Source organism: Symphalangus syndactylus, chromosome 10 (assembly GCF_028878055.3).
Source record: "Symphalangus syndactylus isolate Jambi chromosome 10, NHGRI_mSymSyn1-v2.1_pri, whole genome shotgun sequence".
NCBI classification, from domain to species: Eukaryota; Metazoa; Chordata; class Mammalia; order Primates; family Hylobatidae; genus Symphalangus; species Symphalangus syndactylus.
Window position 1 is genome coordinate 65,976,941 of NC_072432.2, and position 20,578 is coordinate 65,997,518.

The 20,578-nt window shown below is 38.0% G+C and overlaps 1 protein-coding gene across 1 annotated transcript in view; it reads left to right on the forward strand.

Annotated features, from left to right (window-relative positions):
* ADAMTS3 (ADAM metallopeptidase with thrombospondin type 1 motif 3) overlaps positions 1 to 12,219 on the forward strand; it is a 284,019-nt gene extending 271,800 nt beyond the window's left edge. Inside the window, exons 20-22 of the mRNA XM_055297371.2 lie at positions 2,208 to 2,415; positions 4,371 to 4,488; positions 9,491 to 12,219. Coding sequence (XP_055153346.2) covers positions 2,208 to 2,415; positions 4,371 to 4,488; positions 9,491 to 10,059 — 895 coding nt within the window. The 3' untranslated portion in view covers positions 10,060 to 12,219. The remainder of the gene's footprint in view (positions 1 to 2,207; positions 2,416 to 4,370; positions 4,489 to 9,490) is intronic.
* The last annotated feature ends 8,359 nt before the right edge of the window (positions 12,220 to 20,578 follow it).

A 20,578-nucleotide genomic window follows, 5' to 3' on the forward strand; every position in this document is an offset into this window, starting at 1 on the left:
TATCATTAATATTCAAGAGATCTATTCAGGTATTTCTTTGTCAAGGCATTTGATTTTTATTTCACAGATGCAATATATTCTTTTATCTCTTCTGGAATATCAAGGATTCATTTCCTGTTCCTAAGTAATTTCTTTTGAGTTCTTTTCTTCCATTTCTCCACACCCACTCCACCTCCATCATTTATGTTAGAGGATTTCTATGTGGTAGTCCTGGGATGTTCATACGTGTATAAAAATGCAGGGTTTAGAAGGCTGATTAGAAGTTTGCCTTACAGTTGTAGCTGGTGGGCTCAACTATAGGGTGATCTGACTCAGCTATTTTTATTGAAAGAGCCTCAATTAATTGTATATTTAGGGCTTTTCTTATAAAATAGATTCCATAGAACAGAATCAATTTCTTGCCTAAGGAGTGTAAGCCAGTTTAATTGCTGTTCTGGAAGTGTGTATAGGTTTCTAAAGCAATCTCACCATTTCACAGATGGATTTTTACGTAACCTTCTGTTTTCACTATGGTTTCTTTCTCTCTTGATCATGTCTGTTGTATCCAGTTAAGTCTGGTTCACATTCTACAGAGGATAAACCTCATGTCTTCTGCATTGGAGGAGGGCAAATCACCCCATATGGTTAAGAATTAGGAGGTCTAACTGCTTCCAAACAGACTTCATTAGTTCTCCTGCTTTCAGTCTTGGCTTCACCCTTGTTTTCACAGCTCACACTGAATCTAAGGCCTCTAATCCCTAAATATTTCTAAAGTTCTACAGTGCAAGTCAGTTTGCTCATCACCTTGTACTGCTGAGTTCGACTTCATTCTTCTTAGATCTGCTGAGTTACTTTCCATATGTCCATCTGTCTTCTAGTTTCCAAAATTATGCTGCTGTAACTTCCTCTCAAATTTCTTTGTCTTCCTAGATTTATAGTATTTTTGTCATTTACTTTCATTCTGAGATCTTAGGAGGGAATGGAGATAATCAGAAGTACCTGTATCTGTGAAGTATAATATTTGTCTTCAAAAGAGAGTCATCACTGAGGTCTTCAAAATTGAGCAAAATTCCTCAGTCCAGTTGCCATGATACATTTTACCACCAGTTTGACAAGCTAAAGCAGTCTTAAACTGTGAATACCAAAGACTGCCAAGGTTTTAGCATGGTTATATTTTGGTGCTTCATATATATGGAAAGAAAAAAAATTGCAGAGGGAAAGTAACTTTGGAAAAGGCAAATTAATTTTAGCCTGAATTACATACAGACAGATTGCATAACCAGATGAAGTCAATGGTGGCCGCCCTTTGGGACTTGGTAACCGTGTGTACTGGAGAACTGTGTGTGATGTTGTATCCACAGCTGATTTGGAGAGTGCTTGGGACACTGACACTGACACTAGAATTTGGGAATGTCCCCTGGTTAATATTTTGGAAAATGCCTCTGGAAATATTTCTATCAAGTGCATTTGTGTGAACAGTTTTTACCCAGCCCCAGTGCACACCACCCTTACCTCTTGTCAGGCCCAGTAACGGCCAGTAAGAAGAACTGCATTATCCAAACAGTATAGATATGTCAAATAGCCTTCATAGCAACAACTGTAGAAATAAAACAGTCATATCAGTTAAAATATTTAAACATGAGTGAACTCTCTAGATTTTATAAAAATGTGCCCTCGTCCAACCCAGAAAAAGACATGAGGTGTGTCCTCTGTAGAATGTGAACCAGATTTTTAACTGTGTATAATAGACATGACCAAGAGAGAAGGAAACCATAGTGAAAACAGAAGGTTATATAAAGAAATCATAAGTGTTTTTTAGCAACCATTAGATGGATTCTGTTTTAAAGATTCACTGTCAGATGTTTAACACCATTAGGCAATACGACTGAGAGTGAGTTGGTGCTATCCTTGAAAACTGCCTTCCTGCCTGAATCTAACAGGGCAACTTTAAGATGAGTTTCAGAAACCCTCTGTAGATCATCCTTTAGGAAAGGAGAAGGTTTCAGAGTCACTGAGAGGCAGAAAAAAATAGGGCATTAATAGTTTCAGCCTACTATTGTTAAAAAGTTATCCATTATATCCATCTTTCTGAAACCACTTCCTGAACTGCAGTGTGCCCACTAGGTTGCAAGTCACTTAGAGAGCAGAAAAGTCTAGGCTTTGCAGGTGGGAATGTGTACACTATACGTACCAGTGACAATTTCAATATTAAACCCCCGCACCCACAGCTGGGTAGCAGAAGAATGGGAACACTGCACCAAAACCTGTGGAAGTTCTGGCTATCAGCTTCGCACTGTACGCTGCCTTCAGCCACTCCATGATGGCACCAACCGCTCTGTGCACAGCAAGTACTGCATGGGTGACCGTCCCGAGAGCCGCCGGCCCTGTAACAGAGTGCCCTGCCCTGCACAGTGGAAAACAGGACCCTGGAGTGAGGTAGGTGTGTGAATTCTGTGCACGCATAAGTAAAGTGTTTGTGTAAGCATGTGTAGATATTTTAATTTGGCTTAAACATCAGTTAGGCTTTGTGTGAACTGAGAAACTACTGCATATTTTGTAATTACCTGGAGGCGTTAGGAAAAATTAATGCTTTAAAACAGTACATGGTAGGGGCAGACCATGTTTATGTGTTGCATAACATAGAGAAGAAGTCTGAAGGATGACTGTTCTTTTGTCTGATATTTTTGTTGACTTCCCTATTCCTTCAGTATAAATTCCAAACCCCTGATATTGAATGCAGGGCCCAGCACCATTTCACGCTGCACTAACTCCTCTTATTCTTTCTTCATTCCAACTCTTTGTCCCAGTTCGAGTAAACTTCTCACTGTTCCAAACAGACCATGCTTGTTTGAGCCTCCTACCTTTCAGCTGACTTGTGCTCTCCCCCTCCTCCTACCTGATAATCTCTCCTTCTCCACGAAAGCTCATCTCCATTGTCCAAATGACCACCTTCCAGGTGGTACCTTTCCTGGCAGTTCTGCCTGTATATCTGAAAGGCAGTGCAACTTAACTTTACCATGCTGTCCATGACAGAGCATTATAACTCTGATTCTTGAATCTATATTTGCCACTAGTACACACATTTCTCAAAAATAGTATGCCTTGTTTCCTCAGTACTCAGCTAGTGCCTAGCATACCTGTCCAGATGATGTTTGTTTGCTAATTGGCTGACTCAATGTTGCATTGTCAGCTATTACCACCTGTCTTAGATATTTCTTAAGACTCAAAATAAGAAATCTTGGGGTCATAGGAGAATAGTTTATAGGAGGAAAGGGCATCAAAAAGCAGACAGAAAACCAAAGAAGTGGAGAATAAGCCCAGAAAGGAAGAAACAAGCAAGTTGTCTCATCTATTTCTTGCTGCTTTAACAGAATACCACAGATTGGGTAATTTATAAAGAACAAAAGTTTATTTGGCATATGGTTCTGGAGGCTGGAGGGTCCAAAAGTATGGCACTGGCGTCTGGAGAGGGTCTTCCTGTAGCTGAAGGCATCACATGGCAAGGAGGCGTGCAAGAGAGACACAGAGGATCCTTCTATCAGGAGCCCATTCCTGCAATAACTAACCCATTCCCAAGATAATAGCATTAACCTGTGTCCATAAATCACCTCTGAAAGGTCCCACCTCTTAAAGGTCCCTCTCAACATTGTTACAATGGCAGTTAAATTTCAACCTGAGTTTTGGAGGGGACATTCAAACCATAGTACAAGTGCAGGTCACCCACATAGGACGATAATGATAACGCATATCAAAGTCTCAGTAGAAGTCCCTCCTCCACAGCACCTTCCTAGGGCCATTGCATGGAACTTTCTGAGCTTAGTTTTAGAGCAGTAAACCTTTTCATTAGAGAAATGAACTTAAGGGCATAGAGTAATAGTAGTTCCAAGGATGTTGAATTAACCATCCAAGGCAACTTATCAGTAAATTCTGCCGTCTGTAAGAAAGAAGTGAGGACTCTCAATACCGTGATTGGGTCCCTGAAAACAGACATCATCAACATTGTTTTTAGAAACTACAGCAGATGTTAATATTGTTATTAATCGTGGCTTCTTTCATATGGAATGCTTACTAGGTGCCAGGAATTTTGTTACTGCTTTATACACTTTGTTCCTTTGCCTTCATTTAGTCCTAAAACAATCTTATAAGGCAGGTATTATTATCCCAGCTTTCCACTAGATAAGGAAGGTGAATCTTATGTAGAAAAAACAATGTGCCCAGGCTGGTAAATAATGGAGTCAGAATATAAACTCAGTAGTATCTGTCTTCAAAACCACTGTGCAGCATTACTTAATAGAGAACGAACTCCAGATGTGTGTGTGTGTGTGTGTGTGTGTGCGCGTTCGTGGTCTTGGTGGAATAAATGTCTGTAACCACAGCCTTTGTCTCTGCAGTGTTCAGTGACCTGCGGTGAAGGAACGGAGGTGAGGCAGGTCCTCTGCAGGGCTGGGGACCACTGTGGTGGTGAAAAGCCTGAGTCGGTCAGAGCCTGTCAACTGCCTCCTTGTAATGGTAGGTGTCACACCAATTGACTTCACTGCTCTGATGTTTTTAAACCTCAAAAAGCAGGATTTCCTTTTGAGAGAAGTTACAGAATTTATATTTGTTTACTGATAAATAACCAAAGGAAAACACCTGTGAAATATTAGTCCAATTCAGTTCTTTAAGATCAGCATTTGAGGTAATGTTCTACACTTTTTAATTATCATGATCACTGTAGCCCTGCCATTTCTGGCTGGTGACATTGGAGTGAGGGCTGTGCCATGTATATGTAATGTCTATCAATTTGTGTTGCTAGTAGGAAATACTTAATTTTTCCTTGTTATATTTAACTATGCCTTCACATCTTTATTAAAAGCATAATTTTGCAAAGGTTTTGAAATATTTTACTAAAATTATTCAATTTTGATGTGTGGGTAATGTCACTCAACCCTAAAGCCATTTCTGATAACTGTCTATCCATAGAGTAACTTCAAACAGACACTTTGCACATAGGATAAAATTCAGCATTTGCCTGACCTGCCAACTTGCTGTACGGCAAAAGCAGAGTATGTTTTCTTTATTTAGTCAATTTGCTACTTTAAAACAGCAAAATGGGGCCAGGTGCGGTGGCTCATGCCTGTAATCCCAGCACTTTGGGAGGCCAAGGTGGGTGAATCACCTGAAGTCAGGAGTTCGAGACCAGCCTGAACACCATGGTAAAAACCTGTCTCTATTAAAAATACAAAAATTAGCCGGGCATGGTGGTGCATGCCTATAATTTCAGCTACTTGGGAGACAGAGGCAGGAGAATTGCTTGAACCCAGGAGACAGAGGTTGCAGTGAGCTGCGATCGCGCCACTGCATTCCAGCCTGGGTGACAGAGTGAGGCTCCATCTCAAAAAATAAGTAAATAAAACAAGCAAAATATAATGGATGGTTTCTGGCTCTATCACCGTCTCCTTCTGCCTCCATTTCCATAGCTCTCTGTCCGCATCTGTCTCTGTCCTGTGCTCGCTCATCTGTGTCTCCATTTGCTCTCCTCTGTCTCTCTCTTATTTTTGGTGTCTGTCTTGCTCTGTCTCTGATGAGCTGTCACCTGCTGCCTGTATGTGGCTCATTTTCTATGTCAGTCACACATGCTTTTTCTACGCCTCACTCTTTCTTCTTGCTCTCCTTCCCTCTCCCTCTCCTAGTCTCCCTGGCGGTACCTCCTGTCATTGTTTTTCCCTCTCATCTTCTCTCTCCTCCTGCCTCTTCCTGGCTCTCTCTTTTCCCTCTTTCCTTGTTCCATGTGTCTGTCTCTCTTTCTCTCCCATTTTCTCTTTCTCAGTGTCCTCCCCTTCACCCTCTCCCTTTCTCTTTCTTTATCCTCTCCTTCCTCTCCAACTTGGTGTGTCTGTCTCTGTCTCTCCATCTCTTCCACCTCTCTCTCTCTCTCTCTCCCTGTCTCTTATCTCCTCCACTGCCTTAGTCTGTTCTAGCTGCTATAACAAAATACCTGAGACTGGGTACCTTATAAAAAAAAATTATTGCTCAGAGTTCTAAGTCTAGAAGCCCATGATCAAGGCATCAGCAGATTTAGTGTCTGGTGAGGGCTTCCTAGATGGTGCCTTGTTGTTCTGTCCGCATGTGGTGAAAAGTGCCAGGGAGCTCCCTTGATTCTCTTTCATAAGGGCACAAATTGCATTCATAAGCACTCCACCCTGATGGCCTAGTCAACCTCCCAAAGGCCCCACCCTGTTAGTACCATTGCCTTGAGGACTAGGTTTCAACAAAGGAATTTTGGGGGCACACATTCAGGCCATACCCACCTTTTTCCTCTCCTTCCAGCCTCTTTTTCTCTACTCCTCCATCTTTTACTCCTTGTGTCTGTCTCTTTCTCCTCCTTTCTCTTCCTAGCCCCTCCACTGACATCTTTTTCTCTTCCTGTCTCACTTTCTCTCCCCAAGTCTCTCTCTCGCCACCCCCATCTGTTTGTTGCACTCTCTCTTCCCTTATATTTTCTTCTCCTCCCTTGTTTTCCTAGCCCACCCATCCCCCTCCACCACAACCCTTGTCTTAAATGCAGTTCTGCTAAAGCCATGCCAGTGACAACTGTGGACATTGTTTTCACATATTAGAAGACTCAGGACTAAAGAAGTTGCTTTTTCCTTGGCCTCCAACACCATAAGTAAGACATTGTTTGAATATTGACATCTGCTGAATGGTACTTTTTGTCAAGAAAATTGGCAAAGCACTATCTTGTCAAATGTTTTATTTTTTGAAGCTCTTTTTCAGGCTTTAAGTCTTTAACCCTTATAAATTATTTCATTATAAATTTTCATCTGAAATATATTATAGCAAGAACATATCTGACCATGAGAGGGAGACATAGGACTTATATATTTAATCATTTTACTTTGGAAAGTGTTGATATATGTAAGGGCTCAAAATACAAATCAAAACCAAAAGAACAAACTTTACTTGGAAGTTTTAACATATACTGTCACCATAATATTTTATTCTTATGTAGTTATTCCTGTTAAGAGGCTGCCACTTCGTAAGTAAGCTTTATTGATCTTGGAGCTGGTACAGCTGTGTATTTCTACAGATGTGCCCAATGGTTAGCAAGAATTTTCTTGATTCTCCTTCTTTAGCCAGAATAAATTGTTTTGAATATAAAACCAAGAAGCTAATAAGATAGCTTAACTATCTCAGTGATTTCATATCCCTTTTAGTTGTTCTGTTGTTCTGAAATTGAGGCCCAAAGGGCAATCCTAAGAGTTCTAAACGGTCGCATGTTTCTACCATATTTGAAGTAAAATAAGTAATACTTTCAATCAGAATCTCAAACTGCTATTAGAATCAAATGGCCTTTTGAGACCATGTGTGAATCTCTTTTCCAGAACCTCTTATAATGATTTGGGGGTGGAACGAGAAGTCTGAAAAGTTGCCTTAATTTTTTTGTAATTGATTGATTTTTTTTATGTGACTCCATATTTTGATTGTACCATTTTTTTGCCTGTAAGCTCTTCTCATTTATCAGTAGGCAAATTACCATAACGTTATTGTATTCCTTTGCTCATATTTTTCTCAGAATATCTCTCCCTTTTGCTCCTCCACACAAAAGTAAATTCTGGCCCTAATGAAACCCAGGTTATGAACAGGACTCTGCAATGCCAAAGTGCTCACACTTAGAAATGGGAGACCTTTGGTTGGACTCCTTCTCTAACTCAGAGAAAACAAGTCATACTTCTAAGAGGGGCCTCCAAACGGGAGTGATGAGGGAAAGGGGTTAGAGGAAAAAGAGAGGACAAGATCAAATAATGTCCTCTCCTCTTGAGACCTAGAGCCTGACACATACAGAAAGAAGACATTTTTCTTATTTTAAGATACAAGTTTTTTTTAAAAAAAGTAATTCACACATGAAGAGAAATTAATATTTAAGGTGAAACCCATTAATATAATGCTCAGACATTCATAACATAATTAGATGATGACCTAGCTTATATGGAGTATTCAGACACATTATACCCTATAACAGACCTGCACATGTCAAGCATATATGAGTCATTTCACAGTTTGGGAAGTGGACATAATATTACAGCTCAATGTTGGTAATTTTAGTCCTCTATTGGCTTTGCCAGCTGACTCTCTCTTTTTTTGTTTCAAACTTTAGAAAAAGGATTTTTTTTAATTTTTTGGGAGTTATGTAGCAGGTTTCTTTCTTAGCAATATAGTATTACCCAATAATAGGCTGTAACTTTAAGTGATTCTATTACATAAATGCCACAATTGACAGTTCTTTGCATTTCTTCTTTGGGCATGGATCAGTGTTTCTGTGTTGCACATATGCAGGGATACTACCCTATGCACTGGTTCTGTTATCAGAGAGGCAGAGGATATGTCTTTATTTCATAAGATATATGCAGGATGACTAAAACTATGCACAAGTTAACATTTTTATGAGCTTAATATTTGGATTATCTGAAATCCAATTCTTATAACCTGGAATCAATAAAATTTTAAAATAATAAAAATAATGTGTACACATGCAGTATGAAGTGTTTTAGAAGTGTTACTTTAGATGTTATCAAGTGTTTTATGAGTATTACTTTAGTATTTTTTAGACAAAGTGCTGTCAATTCAATGAAATTACATTTTATGAGTGTTACTAAGTATCCTTTAAACATAAAGTACTGTCAATTCAATAAAATTAAATGTAAGAACCATGAATTATTCATAAGAAATGTGGCATACTTTACCCAAATTTGTGCATTCAAATAACAAATAATCTGAGAATATTCAATGATAAACATGAAACTATTTTATTCAAACTGGAGAATGTTTTCTTTTTTTTTTTTTTTTCTGCAAGCTCTGCCTCCTGGGTTCATGCCACTCTCCTACCTCAGCCTCCCGAGTAGCTGGGACTACAGGTGCCCGCCACCACACCTGGCTAATTTTTTTTTGTATTTTTAGTAGAGACGGGTTTTCACTGTGTTAGCCAGGATGGTCTTGATCTCAAACTGGAGAATTTTTTTAAATCAAGATAGTATTTTGATTATTCTTTGGAGAATACCTTTGTAAGATTTGTTTTGTTTTTACAAGTGTTTAGTATTTATTTTGATTTCACATTTTAATGTAATGTAGGGAGTACCCTCTGAGAAAGTCAGAAATACCATAAAATAAAAATACAGATGCCCCTTTGCATCCTAAAAATTTAACCACAACGTTAAATAAATTCTCTTTGCCCATTCTAAAATCAGGTATATGTTCCTACTTGGAGAAAAAAAATACCCTCTGTGGTCTGAAGACTCCTGGTGGAAATATTAAAATAATGATCATCACAAGGACTTTGTAGATAAAGAACTACTTATTTTAGTGAATTCATTCTAATATTCATATTTTTAATGCAAAAGCTCATGTGGCTCACTCCCGTTAGTGTCAGATTGCACTCAAATCTTTTTACATTCATTAAAAATTTTAATTTTTTTCCTCCTTTTATTTTATGTTTAGATGCTAGTGTTAGTTTATTTTCTTTTTATTTTTGCAGATGAGCCATGTTTGGGAGACAAGTCCATATTCTGTCAAATGGAAGTGTTGGCGCGATACTGCTCCATACCAGGTTATAACAAGTTATGTTGTGAGTCCTGCAGCAAGCGCAGTAGCACCCTGCCACCACCATACCTTCTAGAAGCTGCTGAAACTCATGATGATGTCATCTCTAACCCTGGTGACCTCCCTAGATCCCTAGTGATGCCTACATCTTTGGTTCCTTATCATTCAGAGACCCCTGCAAAGAAGATGTCTTTGAGTAGCATGTCTTCAGTGGGAGGTCCAAATGCATATGCTGCTTTCAGGCCAAACAGTAAACCTGATGGTGCTAATTTACCCCAGAGGAGTGCTCAGCAAGCAGGAAGTAAGACTGTGAGACTGGTCACCGTACCATCCTCCCCACCCACCAAGAGGGGCCACCTCAGTTCAGCTTCACAAATGGCTGCTGCTTCCTTCTTTGCAGCCAGTGATTCAATAGGTGCTTCTTTTCAGGCAAGAACCTCAAAGAAAGATGGAAACATTATTGACAACAGAAGTCCGACAAGATCATCCACCTTAGAAAGATGAGAAAGTGAACCAAAAAGGCTAGAAACCAGAGGAAAACCTGGACAACCTCTCTCTCCCCATGGTGCATATGCTTGTTTAAAGTGGAAATCTCTATAGATCGTCAGCTCATTTTATCTGTAATTGGAAGAACAGAAAGTGCTGGCTCACTTTCTAGTTGCTTTCATCCTCCTTTTGTTCTGCATTGACTCATTTACAAGAATTCATTGGAAGAAAGCACCAAAGATTATTACAAAAGAAAAATATGTTGCTAAGTTTGTATTGGTCGCTCTCTGAAGCAGAAAAGGGACTGGAACCAATTGTGCATATCAGCTGACTTTTTGTTTGTTTTAGAAAAGTTACAGTAAAAATTAAAAAGAGATACCAATGGTTTACACTTTAACAAGAAATTTTGGATATGGAACAAAGAATTCTTAGACTTGTATTCCTATTTATCTATATTAGAAATATTGTATGAGCAAATTTGCAGCTGTTGTGTAAATACTGTATATTGCAAAAATCAGTATTATTTTAAGAGATGTGTTCTCAAATGATTGTTTACTATATTACATTTCTGGATGTTCTAGGTGCCTGTCATTGAGTATTGCCTTGTTTGACATTCTATAGGTTAATTTTCAAAGCAGAGTATTACAAAAGAGAAGTTAGAATTACAGCTACTGACAATATAAAGGGTTTTGTTGAATCAACAATGTGATATGTAAATTATAGAAAAAGAAAAAAATACAAAAGCTATAGATATACAGATAACAGCTTACCTATTGCCTTCTATACTTTTATAATTTAAAGGATTGGTGTCTTAGTACACTTGCGGTCACAGGGATCAAAGAATAGTAAATGAACTCGTGCAAGAGAAAACTGAAACCCTCTTTCCAGGACCTCAGTAGGCACCGTTGAGGTGTCCTTTGTTTTTGTGTGCGTGTGTTTCTTTTTTAATTTTCGCATTGTTGACAGATACAAAGTTATACTCAATGCACTGTAATAATCGCAAAGGAAAAAGTTTTGGGATAACTTATTTGTATGTTGGTAGCTGAGAAAAGTATCATCAGTCTAGAATTGACATTTGAGTATAGTAGAGCTTTGGGGCTTTGAAGGCAGGTTCAAGAAAGTATATGTCGATGGTTGAGATATTTATTTTCCATATGGTTCATGTTCAAATGTTCACAACCACAATGCATCTGACTGCAATAATGTGCTAATAATTTATGTCAGTAGTCACCTTGCTCACAGCAAAGCCAGAAATGCTCTCTCCAGGGAGTAGATGTAAAGTACTTGTACATAGAATTCAGAACCGAAGATATTTATTAAAAGTTGATTTTTTTTTCTTGATAGTATTTTTATGTACTAAATATTTACACTAATATCAATTACATATTTTGGTAAACTAGAGAGACATAATTAGAGGTGCATGCTTTGTCCTGTGCATAGAGACCTTTAAGCAAACTACTACAGCCAACTTAAAAGCTAAAACTGAACAAATTTGATGTTATGCAAACATCTTGCATTTTGAGTAGTTGATATTAAGTTGATGACTTGTTTCCCTTCAAGGAAACATTAAATGGTATGGACTCAGCTAGCTGTTCAATGAAATTGTGAATTAGAAACATTTTTAAAAGTTTTTGAAAGAGATAAATGCGTCATGAATTACATGTAAATGAGAGGAGATAGCGATATCAGCATAATGATTTTGAGGTCAGTACCTGAGCTGTCTAAAAACATATTATGCAAACTAAAATGTAGATAAATTAACCTCTCAAAGCATAGAATGTGCAAGAACTTTTGCATTTTAATCATTGTAAACTAACAGCTTAAACTATTGACTCTATACCTCTAAAGAATTGCTGCTACTTTGTGCAAGAACTTTGAAGGTCAAATTAGGCAAATTCCAGACAGTAAAACAATCTCAAGCCTTAAGTCTTTTTTTTTTCCTAAAAATTCCCATAGAATAAAATTCTCTCTAGTTTACTTGCGTGTGCATACATCTCATCCACAGGGGAAGATAAAGATGGTCACACAAACAGTTTCCATAAAGATGTACATATTCATTATACTTCTGACCTTTGGGCTTTCTTTTCTACTAAGCTAAAAATTCCTTTTTATCAAAGTGTACACTACTGATGCTGTTTGTTGTATTGAGAGCACGTAGCAATAAAAATGTTAACAAAATATACATCTGGCTCTATCTAGATTTTATCATTAGGTTCATCATGGGGTAATGGAAACGTGTATTTCCTCCTACACAGTAAAATGGCATCAAATTTATTTGCTACTTGTAGTTGCTTGAAAGACTCAAGTGACTGTCTCCTGTTTTCACATCAGGGTATATTACAATGATTTTTTTAAAAAACAAAAACAAAATAAGAGGTTGCAGGAGGTGGCTTTTTGGTTAAATCTGTCTCATAGAACTATGAAGAAGATGAGGAAAGATGGCTATCATGCTAGTATTTCAGAGAAGGAAATGGTGACCTTCTGTTTTTAAAATCTGCAACCTCTGAGTGATTTTTAAATAAAAGCCTTCCATCAGTTTTGAACCTTCGTTACCTGAGAATTGGCGGAAACACATTATTCAAGACTCAGGAGTCTGGGGAGGCAGGAACCATCACAGTGCAAGGCCTTTTGGTATGTCACAGGTAGATGCTATTGTACAGTGGTTTCTACGGCAGAGGCAAACAGACTCAGGCTTGTCTTCATACCTGAATGGCCCTGGGTAACCTCAGTAAGTTTCCGTTTCCTCATCTGTAAATGGGAGGTGAAACTATCGTAACATTATTGTGTGGCTGCTATGAGAAATGAGATGATAGTAATAAAGCTGTTAGCACAGGGCCTAATACATAATAGCTCACAGTAAATATTAATACTAATTCATTGTCCTTGTCCTCATCATGATCATCTTGATTATATAACTGAACCACAGCATTCCTCTAGGGTCCATAGCTAGTTTACATTATGGTCACTATGTCTTATCTATGATAGTGAACAACAGGGATCCAGGAACTTAAAGACAAACAATTTAGCTTAAAAAATGGGTAGGATGAACTTAAAAATGATTTCCAGTCACTGATTTTGAAGAATTTTCACTAATCATGTCCATTCTCCCTTTGCAAGCAATACATAATAAAACTAAGGCACTAGGTATTAATGTATTTCTGCAAAGGTGATCAACGGTGCAATAATGTATAATGTCCCAAACTATTAGCAAATAAAATGTGTTTTTCATATATTTACATTTATAGGCATTGCAGAAATTTATTAAACAACAGAAGTCATTCCTCTATACACATCTTGCATTTTCTTCAAGAAGCAGCTACTTAAATAAAGGATATAAAAGAAAAAAATCAATTGAAAAGTAATGTAAACATGAATAAGCCGAAGAAGACATCAATTGTTGAAGAAGTATTAAAGAAAAAGGGAATGTTAAAACTGCTTAAATGGCCAGGTGCAGTGGCTCAATCCTGTAATCCCAGCACTTTGGGAGGCCAAGTAGGGCGGATCACCTGAGGTCAGGAGTTCAAGACCAGCCTGGCCAACATGGTGAAAAACCGTCTCTACAAAAATACAAACATTAGGTGGCCATGATGGCGGGTGCCTGTAATCCCAGCTACTCAGGAAGCTGAGGTGGGAGAATCACTTGAACCCAGGAGGCAGAGGTTGCAGTGAGCCAAGATCACGCCATTGCACTCCATCCAGCCTGTGTGACAGAGTAAGACTCCATCTAAACAAAAAAATAAAAACCCAAATGCAGTAAAAATATAAAAACCACCTTAGAGTGCACAGATGTTGTCTAAAAACATCAAACTAATATTAGGAATATTCACTTTGGGCCCAGATACTTTGAGATAGTTCATGTAGAGCCAGAGACAAAATTTTTAAATTTACTACAATACTGCCTACTAAAAGAAAGCATAATTTAATAAAATAAATTTGACATAAGACGTAGACATTCTAAAAGAAAACAAGGTGCTATAACTTCTGCAAAATTATCATAGAGTTTACCTAAAAATTGGAATTACCTTTTAAACTCCCTTCTTTCCTGGTAAATTGGCAGGTGTCTAAATGCTGATCATCTGCTTTGTGGCAACAAACTAATGTTACTGCATTAAAACTGTTGCTTGGAAAGGCTATTTTTCAGCCAGTTCATAGTTTCAAGAGAATTGTTGATTTGACCAATTAGCTTTCAACCATTGGATTGTTAACGATTCACCTGGGACTGAGAAGTGTTGTTTTTGTTCATTTGTTTAATCTACCCAAAACCCCAAATTAGTCTGTCACAGAAGAGAACGATTATTCATAGCCAAGTGTTATGTACATATCACCAATCTTACTATCCTGTACGGTTGAAACCTAAATAACAAAGCTCTTCCACAGTCTGCTATTGAATAAACAAATGGTGCTAAAATTACAAATCTACACAAAGAACAACTCTTTCAGATGAGATATTTGGAGACTTACAAGAAGATACTCGCTCCCACTAGTAGTTCAAGGTAAAAACAAACTTCTCATGGTGGAAGATACAGAGCCAGTAGGTCTGCTTTCCATTCCTGAAACAAAATCACAAGATTTCTGAATTTCTCAAGAAGTTATGATACTCTGGTTAAGAGTGTGAGCACTAAAATCAGACTGCTGATTTACCTCCTGGTTCTGAAGTCAACTAATGGTGACTTGGAGAAGTTACTTAATGTGACTAAGCCTCATTTGTTTTATATGTAAAATGAAGATGATAACAGTACATACTTCATAAAGCTGTTTGAGAAAAAAATATTGAGAATCCTGGAAAAACAATAAACACAGTACCTCATGGGATAGACATAGTGTTTGGTAAAAGATTACAATTGTTATTTTCTCCAGAATACCTATTTTTTAAAAAAGTATCATTTGATGGATGATGCACCAACTTCAACGGATTCAATTTGAATATTTTAAACCAAGGAAATGACTTCCACAAAGTCCCTTCTGCCCAAAAGTATCCCATGTGCCCAAAAGAATCCCATGTGCCCAAAAGAATGTGGAACACAAAAATAGAAGCAGAGAGTTATATGAACTATGTATATAATGCAACAGGTTTTTCATAATAGGCACAACCTGGCAAATGACTCCAAAGATTAAGGCAACTGCTTTTTCTATGTTGGCATCATGTACTGCAAGATATTGTCCTCAGACTTGCTGCCACCAAGTCAATCCTCTTCTCTTGATGACAGCCTTTCTCTGGGACCTGGAGAAGGGGCTCTGGGTCTTATATGCCAAGGGAAGAAGGGCTCATATATACCCTTTAATTGTAATTGAACTATATATATTTTGTCCCTGGACAAACAAAAAAAAATCTATTTTATATTCATTAGTACCTAGAACTGTGCCCTGCCCATTGTACAAACTTTGTAACTATAATATCTACTACATTCTGTAAAAACTCTGCTGCCAAAAACAGATTTCTTGGAGCTATGACTGTGGTATCCCTTCTGTTTTTTGATTTTTTATGTCTCTGTTAACTTGTTTGACAGGAACAGGAACTAGCTAGTGTCGAAATGGAAAGGATCTTTAGATATTATCTAGCCTAGCACTCTTCCTTTTCCAGCAATAGGATTAGGACCCAAAGGTGATATCTCCAAAATCTCATTTGTGAATTTGGATATAACTGGGATTAGAAGAGAGATTAGTATTCCAACTTTCAGTTCATTTTTTCTCCTACAGCTAGGACGTGTCTATTCCATAAAAATAAGGGACTCCAATGAAAGGGAAGTCAATTATCCCAAGATCAGCAAGGGTCTGTGTGATCATCCTAAAGAAGGGAGCCGAAGTGTGCATTTTGACAGATAATATGTGAAGGTCAAAGAGTGAAGTACTTTGCACTTCCAAATGAACCTACTGCAACCACCATACTACCCAGAAATGTGTCCAGCTATATGCTAGGGACATCTTCATTTGTATATATTGGCAACGGGAATGAGTTACATTTCTATAGCCTTTTCAGAAGACCTGTCCAAAATAATGGAATGTATTAAATAATATTCTGGTTTTGTGTGGAGTGGGGCATTGCAAAGCTTATTTTTACATCTCAGATGTTGCATGGTGTGTGGAGATAGCAACATAGCGTCTAGTGGAATGCTTTAGTTAATTTCCACAACATTCCTAACATGGAGATTCAGTTGTCAGAAGCAGCAGCCACTCTGATTCCACCTGCTTTTGCTCTGGGTTTTCATGACCATTAGAAATGTTCTTGAATGATGTGAGTGATCTGGATAGTCTCTTTAGCCATATAGCCAGGTCTATGATTTTCTTCCCTTCGTATTTGTTCGTCTGATTTGAATCTTTAATGTTTTCTTACATAGATTTATTAAATTTACAAGCAGGCCCAGGTCTGCATCATCATACAAGAAAGGATCAAACTTTTGCTTGACTCTGTTTCTGCTTCATGACCCACTTTCTGATCTCCTTTCTTCACCACCAAACTTCTCAAGGGACTGGCTTACATTCTCTGCCTCTCCTCTTTCCCACCCTTACCAGCATGCACTCTGGAGCCCACTGCAGCCTGTATTCTACCCCAAGAACACAACAGAAGAAGCACTCTCAAAAGTCATTCCTAATTGCTCCTTCTCACTTGGAGAATTCACGGATTCAACAAAATTTTATTGTGCTCTGATTGTGTGCCAGACAGCATTCTAGGTGCTTAGAATATAGTAGTGAGAAAATAATGAAAATTCCTGCTGTCCTATAGAGGGTACATTGTAGTGGAGGAAACACAGCAAACAATAACCACCATGCATAGCTTTGATATCAAGTATGTTAAAAAGTGATTAAGAAGAGCATAGTGCAGTACTGAGCGGGAGAGTAGTGGTAGAACTCATTTAGAGGGTGAAAAACTTGAAGGAAGTAAGAAAATTATCTCTACAATCTCTGGGGAAGAACATTCCAGGAAAAAGCAGCATCCAGTGCAAAGGCCCTAAAGTGCAATATGTCTGGTAAGTGCAAGGAACAGCAACAAGGACAGTGAAGTGGATATCATGCTTGATGGGGTCACTAGGAGAAGATAAAAGAGAAGTAAGAGATGAGAAATCACACACAATCTCGTGGGTCAGTATAAAAACTCTGGCCTTCATTTTTCCCAGATTCTCTCCAGCATTACATGGCCTTGGTGAAAAGAATTCAGGATTTGGTCTCATGCAACTTGGGTTTAAATCCTGCCTTCCATTCATGAACCGTAGGACTTGTCTCTTTACTATGTAGTTCCCTCATCTACAAAGTTAAATGAAAGTATTATCTGACAGACTTCTAGTGTGAAATCAAATGAGCTCGTGTGCCTAAAAATGTATTTTTAAGGATACTATTACAATTGATTTTATTGTAAATTTTTATATTATAGACTTTGCTATTGTACAGTCTGGTATTATATAATTTATATGTCAGATGGTACTTTGTAGGATATCCAGGGCAACACTCTCTGACCCCTCATTCTCAGTCCCATTGGCTGGCTCCTCCCTCTTTCATGACTTCTTATAAAGTTAATTCCAAATCTCCATGAGTGAGCCTTCACATCTATACCAAACCACAAACACATTCCCACATGTCTGCTGAACATCTTACCTCTGCCGTCACAACTGTACTTCAGCATTTCTAAAAACCAAGTGATTGCTACCCTTCCAAGAAACCTAGTTCTTAGTCCTATGTTCTGTGTTCCTCATTAAACTCAGCCTTGCCAAGAACCAGCCATACTTTTTCACTATCATTCTTTTCTTTGTCTTTTACTCTGCATATATAATCAGCTCCCTTGTTCTGTTTATTTCACTTCTAAAATGTCTCTTGCCTCTGTTCCCTCTTTTTTGTCCCTGTTGTCTCTGCCTAGTTCACAACAGGCTTTGTCTGGAACTATCATAATTGCCTTATGATTGTCTCCCTCTCTTTGAGGTCTTCTCCAATGTTACACTCACCCTGCCCTCAGATTTTCTTTTGTGTGTGTCACTATCCTATTCCAGCCACGCCATGCCAAACCAAATTGTATCTATTCTTTCTATCTTTCATATTTTGCGGTCTTCACTCCACTTTTTATACTCCTAGCTCACAAATCCCATCCAAGATATTTCTATGTTATTATCCTTGTTGTCTCACGTAAAATTAACCCTAGCCTCTTAAGCCCCTATAAAATGAATTCCTTTCTCCTCTACTATCCTTGTGAATTTGATTTTAGAGAAGGAAAGGACAATTTCTCAATCTTTGTATACCCAGAGTCTTGCACTCTTAGTAGATGTTTGTTGAATATCATTATAATAGACTCAACTTTCTTTCATCTCTTATTGTTTTCACTTACTTTTCCATGTGGTGTTTTCTTCTTACAAGAAGAAAGTAGATTTGCCTGACCAAGGACAACTAGCTTGTCAACTCCAGTTCAGGTTATTCTTTCCAAGAGGCAAGCTATTAACAAAATAGTTAAGAAACCTAGTTCCCATATTACATGGAAGTTTACAACCCTTATTTTGATCACATTATTAGACTTCTTAAACTACTAGATGAAAAAGAAAAGAATCTATACTGTTGTAGTCACTTATACATGGCGAGAGTCAGGGTGATTGGAAGAGAAACAATTTAAAGTTTATATCGTAGCCTGGCAGACATTTCCAAATGCAGTGAGAAAGTGTGGTGATCTTATCTAGTCTCCTGTCTTTAAATACCATCTATTGGCTGAAAACTCCCAAATATATTTCTCTACCCCATATGTTCTCTTGAATTCCAGACTCATATTTATAACTACTTACTTGACATTTCCAGTTGGATGACTGGTAGAAATTTATAGCCTAAGAAGTCCAAATTTGGACTCTTGTTTTTCCACTTTACTGGCCTGGCCCCCAACCCACCTCATCCAGAATTTTTATTCCTTCCAGCATCTCAGGATCAAACCATGGAATTACCCATGAATCTTTGTATTAGTTTTCCATTGTTGCTATAACAAATGACCATAAACTTAGTGGCTGAAACAACACAAATATTATCTTACAGCTCTGTAGGTCTGATACAGGTCCCATTGGGCTAAAATTAAAGTGTCGGCAGGGCTGCATTCTCTTCTGGAAGCTCCAGTGGATAATTCATTTCCTTGCCTTTACTGGGTTCTAGCAGCTGCCTATATTCCTTGGCTTGTGGCCCCTTCTTGTTTTGGCACAATTTCTACTTGAATCATCCGATTACATGTCAATGCACTATATCTTTAGATACCTAAAGAAAAGACTTATGTGCATTCTCATGCATCACCCATATATAACATACATCCTTTAAAGGCAGAGACATTTAATCAAAGAAATGGCACGCATATTTGTCATTGTGTACAGTGAAACAATTAGACACCCAACTTTAGCATTCATGGAACAAATCATGGTTGTGAATTGTATGACTGAACTGAAGCTGATGTTTCTAGCAGAACATCTGTGAAGAACAGTCTAAAGCCCTGCCCATTGGCTTTTCCATTTGAATAGGTCATTAACAGTTATAATGTAGAACTTTTGCCTTCCCAAGTAAGATATGCCATATGAATATTCTCAATTGAAAAAGAAAATAAAAATTTTCCAAAGTACTCCCTTACAGTTAGCTTAGTACTTTGTTATTCAAATATATACTCATTAAATTTAACACAGGCACTCCTACAGTTTATTCCTTTGTTATTCCACAAATGTATTTTGAGCTTTAAGAATATATTGGATAATTTATAAGCCTATGAAAATATTTCAAAGTTTATAATAATATTCTAAGCTTAGCAATGACAAACTACATATAGATTAATTTTTTAATATTATAGGTAGTAAAAAGTCTTTTTGAAATTCATGATTACAGGCCAGGTGTGGTGGTTCACACCTGTAATCCCCACACTTTGGGAGGCCGAGGCAAGTGGATCACTTGAGGCCAGGAGTTCAAGACCAGCCTGCCCAACATGGTGAAACCCCATCTGTACTAAAAATAGAAAAATTAGCCAGGCATGGTGGTGTGCACCTGCAGCCCCAGCTACTCAGGTGGCTGAGGCACAAGAATTGCTTGAACCTGGGAGGGGAGGTTGTAGACAGCTGAGATTGTGCCACTGTACTCCAGCCTGGGTGACAGAGTGAAACTCTATCGAAACAGAGAGAGAGAGAGAGAGAAAGGAAGGAATTAATTCACAATTAAGTTACTCAAAATCGTAAGTAGCTGATCATAGCTATAATGAGCAATAATCTGTAAAAAAAAAAGCTTTAGAAAACCTGAGGTTCCTATTTCAACATTTCTATAAGTATTTATGTTTTTGCTCTCTTCACCCTGGTTTTCTGTGCTACCTACTTCCCGTTATGCTGTTTAAAATCCTAAAGTAGCACTGGAAGTCCTCCATGATTCAGAAGACAGTGAAGGTGAATTACGGTTCCAGGAAGTCAGGCATTTCCAGAGTGAACTCTACTGCATTTTCACACACCTCGAGGCCAGATATCTTCCAGCTATTACACCACATTTAAAAATCTAGGATTCATCCCCCAGGAGTGTGTGCTGGACATTTGTCCAGCTCTTCATATGGAATAAACAGTGT